The 4,388-nt window shown below is 32.9% G+C and overlaps 1 protein-coding gene across 6 annotated transcripts; it reads right to left on the bottom strand.

Moving 5' to 3' along the window:
* Positions 1-307: 307 nt before the first annotated feature.
* Positions 308-3,940, bottom strand: LOC141676521 (epimerase family protein SDR39U1 homolog, chloroplastic-like). Of its 6 annotated transcripts, XM_074482183.1 has the most exons (9): positions 3,713-3,940; positions 3,492-3,524; positions 3,121-3,224; positions 2,895-2,989; positions 2,238-2,309; positions 1,608-1,668; positions 1,321-1,391; positions 751-840; positions 308-641 (listed from the first exon to the last, which is right to left on the bottom strand). In XM_074482183.1, exons 6-9 carry the CDS (start codon positions 1,661-1,663, stop codon positions 622-624), a joined length of 237 nt encoding a protein of 78 aa, XP_074338284.1. In that variant the 5' UTR covers positions 1,664-1,668; positions 2,238-2,309; positions 2,895-2,989; positions 3,121-3,224; positions 3,492-3,524; positions 3,713-3,940; the 3' UTR covers positions 308-621. The 6 variants fall into 6 exon arrangements, with proteins under 6 accessions (XP_074338284.1, XP_074338287.1, XP_074338283.1 ...); XM_074482186.1 differs by lacking the exon at positions 3,121-3,224; XM_074482182.1 differs by lacking the exons at positions 2,895-2,989; positions 3,121-3,224.
* Between the last annotated feature and the right edge of the window lie 448 nt (positions 3,941-4,388).

Here is a 4,388-nt window from a genome sequence, read left to right as displayed (position 1 = left end):
TGATGTCTATGTATCATTTAGACTTGAACTTGTTAGTCTTTAACATCAGTTGTTTGTCTGAAACTGATGTACATTGTGTTTTTTGACATCTATTTTATTTGGTTAAAAGTGATGTTTATAATGTTACTTGACATCAGTTTTATCTTAAATAAAGTGATTTTTATGTTTCATTTAGACTTGAACCTGAATTTCTTTGACATCAGTTTTTTACCTTAAAGTGATGTACATTATCTTTTTTGACATCAGCTTTTCTTAATTGAAAGTGATGTATAAGAAGTTTATAAACCAAATTGTGTAGAGTTTTACATCACTAATTGTGTAATTGTTGTCTGAGAACGTCAACAAAAATAGTCAAACATATGATCTAAAATCTAAACTATTACATTCTCCAGAAAAGACATTCAGTCTAATGAAAATTGTAAGATAATTTTTTCACTATCCTGTTTTGAACACTCTTCAAAATATGAGACGCAAATACTCTCTACAGAAGACAGCAAAGGCCCATATAAGTTCCCATTATTTAGATATCTCAACAACTGCAAAGGATAAGATGAGCAAGCGGCTTTATCCCAAGCAAGCAAGTACGATCCCTTACTTACTAGAAATATGCCATGTGCACGATCAAATCAGCCACACGGGTGCTGCATTAACCACCCAAAAAGACATATGTAAAAGAATTTAACAGTCAACTTTGCTCATAAGAGAAACAACTGAACCACAAATCACAATTAGATGAGAACAACTGTTTACCTGTATCCCCATTCATTGTCATACCATGAAACAAGCTTGACAAAGTTATCATTTTGAGCAATTCCTGCTTTGGCATCAAAGATGCTTGACCTGAAAAATTTAAATTCGACCAGAAATAAAAATTATTATATACAATTATTCCCAAAATTCCCTTGAGCTTTCCCTCAGACTCTTCCCTCATACAGCATAACAATTATTATATAAGAAAGAGATTGACGTGGAGATGTTGATTATTAGATGGGTGCATGGCAAATGCACATATAATTAGTACATATATACCACTTACGAAATGTGTGGTGGAACACAAGTATAACTTTCCTGGATAAAGAATAAAAGAAAATTTCAAGAGAATTTATTAATCTAATAATTGTGCTCTAGCCTCTCGGTGCTTCTGCGCTTGCACGTAATGGAGTTCACAAGCAAAAAGCTTCTGGCCATTGGCTTTATTATTATATAAAACTTAAAGTTCGGTGCACACTGGTGATTTTCTAGAAGTTACTGCCTTTGTAATCAGATATACATATGCTACTATATAAATACAGTATATATGAGTGGAGCATAGATGTTTACCTCTATAATTTGGATTAACTAAAGCTTCATATATCAGGCTTACTAGGTCGTCCACATGGATCCATGAAAACCTACACCATAATAACAACAATGAAAGGTTAGGGCCTAGGGGAATTGTGGGCTAAACATGCACCTTGAAAAAGCTCAGTTCTACAGTACATATACGTGCTTGCTAGAGTTGACAAAATAATGAAATAAACTTCAAATGAAATGTTTATGTTTTACATTGACCTCAATGTAATATAAGTTATGCAGATGTTACAAAGGAAAACCACGGTTAAACGTACCACTGCTTTCTAGACCCCAAAGGTCCACCGGCAAACACCATGAAAATGGGGATCATTTTAGCTGCAAAGATCCAAGAGATATTTATAGCAAAACAAAGTAATGAAATGAGAACAATTGAATACAATATTTAGTTCTTTTCTGATGCTAAACAACTATAAAACGCCATTCTTGGATATGATGAGCAGATTGTGAAGAATAAAGATGACCATGTAAAAGAAACTTAAGAAGATTAGAAGAACATTACATAAGTTTGCCCACATATTGTTAGAATAAAGATGAACACGTAAAAGAAATTTTAAAGAAGAACATTGACAGCTAATTGATGTGAAAAATTCAATGCAAAATCATGTGATAGGTACATGCCCAGCTTGGTGGACAACTTATTTAAATATACCATATTGTACTACACCCAACATAACTTCACCTCAGCCCATGCTTAAAAAGTTGCAGAGTAGCAAGGTAGAATATTGTTAAAGAGACTTAAAACACGAAACACTGTTTTTATCATGCAGAGATATCAAGCACCTGTATTTAGTGTGTATTTATTAAAGCAGAGTAAACACTCAAAATACAAAGTATAGTATATTATAAATCTCATGACCATCTCATTTACTTATATATTTAATTACCTGTACTTCCAGGAGTCCTAAAAAGCAGGGTTTGTCAAATAGATGAGCCAACAGCAAATGTTTTGGATCACCCTGCAAAGAGCAAGGAAAAAAGCAATGTTGAAGCATATGTTAAGGTGTATTTGACAAACTTGATGTCTAGGAAATTACTCTGTTAAATTTAAAGGAGGAAGAACGAACGTAGAAAAATACAGAAATAGCTTGAAATTTTACTAGTGTGCTACTTGGCTTGATTCATATTAGTGCATGAAAAGATTCACTAATACATTTAGCACATTCATCGAAACTTCTACAATTTAACAGAAGCTAATGCACCTAAAAAGATTTATCAGGAAACAGGACTGGACTATAGAACAAGGTTTGTCCAAACTTCGACAAGTCAATTAGAGGTATGTATGAACAGAATTAGAGTTTACATATAGTTACGCTATACAGGTTGTAAAGAACATCATTCATGTCGCCTGTTTCTTCGTTCAATGATCAAAAATGTTGTTCAATACTGTACTTCAATATCACGATTATAGAAATATTGAGCCATCCATGTTACCATTTATAAAGCTCGAGTATTTTTACAAAATAAATACTGATCCAAGAGTCCTGCCATTATCTATAAGGAAATCAACAAAATAAGACTGAAGCTTAACAATTGTACTATACTTCTACGGAAAACGGGTGATTTTACGACATCTTCTCTTTAAGAGTGTCATTGTGAGTGTTGCTCCACATTTGTGCTGAAGCACTCAAGTAATGTCCTGTATCATTAAAGATAAACGCTCGACGTAAGATTACACTCATACGGTATTATGTAATTCATCTTTAGAAGTGCAAGCAATTAAAAATAGTAATGGCAAGAACAAGAAGATAAAGCCATGTGACAACTTACAATAACTCTATAGTAACACTGTCATGAGCCTCTCGTACCCGGGCAGAGCGCGCATATAAACAACTTAATTTCGATAACTTGTCTATAAAATAAAGGAGATAAATCTATAACAAGCACCAAGCACCAAATCAAAACATTTAAACCAAATCATATCTGTAATAAAATAATAGATCAGCATTTATAAAGAGCAAAATTAGATAAGCAACACTAAATCAAATCACAAATCACAACTAAAGCAAAAAAATGAGGATTAAAGTTAAAAAAGACCATCTAATTAGTAGAGATGTAAGGATCGTTAACTTTACATAATTTACAAAAAAAAACAAAAACAAACAAAAATACAAATGAACAACTAAAAACACCCAAATTACCTAAAGCTTTAAATCTTTTTCTCAGATTAGGTCCTGTATACAACAAGAAGAAAAGTATTGGCAACAAGTTTAGACACTAAATTAATAAAAAAAATAAGGGTTTCGAATTAGAAAAAACCCCAATTTACCAAATTAGGGTTTTGAATTCAAAAATCCTCAACTTTTAAAACTTGTCTTCATGCAGAGAAGACCAGTTCGATTCAAGTAGATACAACACTTACCGAAGTAGAGAGGTTAACTGAAAGAGGCTTAACGGAGAGATTGAGAGCGGAGAGAGGTTTAGAGAGAGAGAGGAGTTCCAGAGACAAGTTCGAGAGAGAGAGGTTCGAGAGATTGTGATGGTGAGATGATGGCCGGAGTTCAGAGAGATTGTGAGGGGAGAGTGGCTCGATCGAGAGAGAGGTGAGAGAGAGAGGGGGGGTTCGAGAGAGAGAGAATAGATTTCTGTTTTTTAGTTTTTAGTTTTGATTTTTTAGTTTTTAGTTTTTGTTTTGATTTTGTGTTGAAGATTGATTTGGGGGAACCAAAATTTGGTTAAGGGGGGAGAATTTTGGGATTTTGGGGGGGAATTTAGAATTAAAACTAAATGAAAATTTGACTAAGGAGGGAAAGAAAAGGTGGACGTGAAATTATTTTTTTCGGTGAATTTTAGACATCGGTTTAATTATAACCGATGTCTACAAAGAACAAAGACGTCACAAAAATACGGGGTGATGTCAATACTTGTTTTAACATCAGTGGCAAAGTTAACCCATGTCTAATGTGTGATGTCTATTGACATTATTCTTGTAGTGTTATAATTAAAATTGTCATAATAAATGTGATTCAGGATTGTGTTTAATTAACATTTTAAGGAATTTATTTGAATTTTTTTAATTACATTTAATTTATATTTTT

Source organism: Apium graveolens, chromosome 8 (genome assembly GCF_009905375.1).
Source record: "Apium graveolens cultivar Ventura chromosome 8, ASM990537v1, whole genome shotgun sequence".
Lineage (NCBI taxonomy): Eukaryota > Viridiplantae > Streptophyta > Magnoliopsida > Apiales > Apiaceae > Apium > Apium graveolens.
Note: the sequence above shows the minus strand (reverse complement) of the source record. Positions and strands in the feature narration are given on the sequence as shown.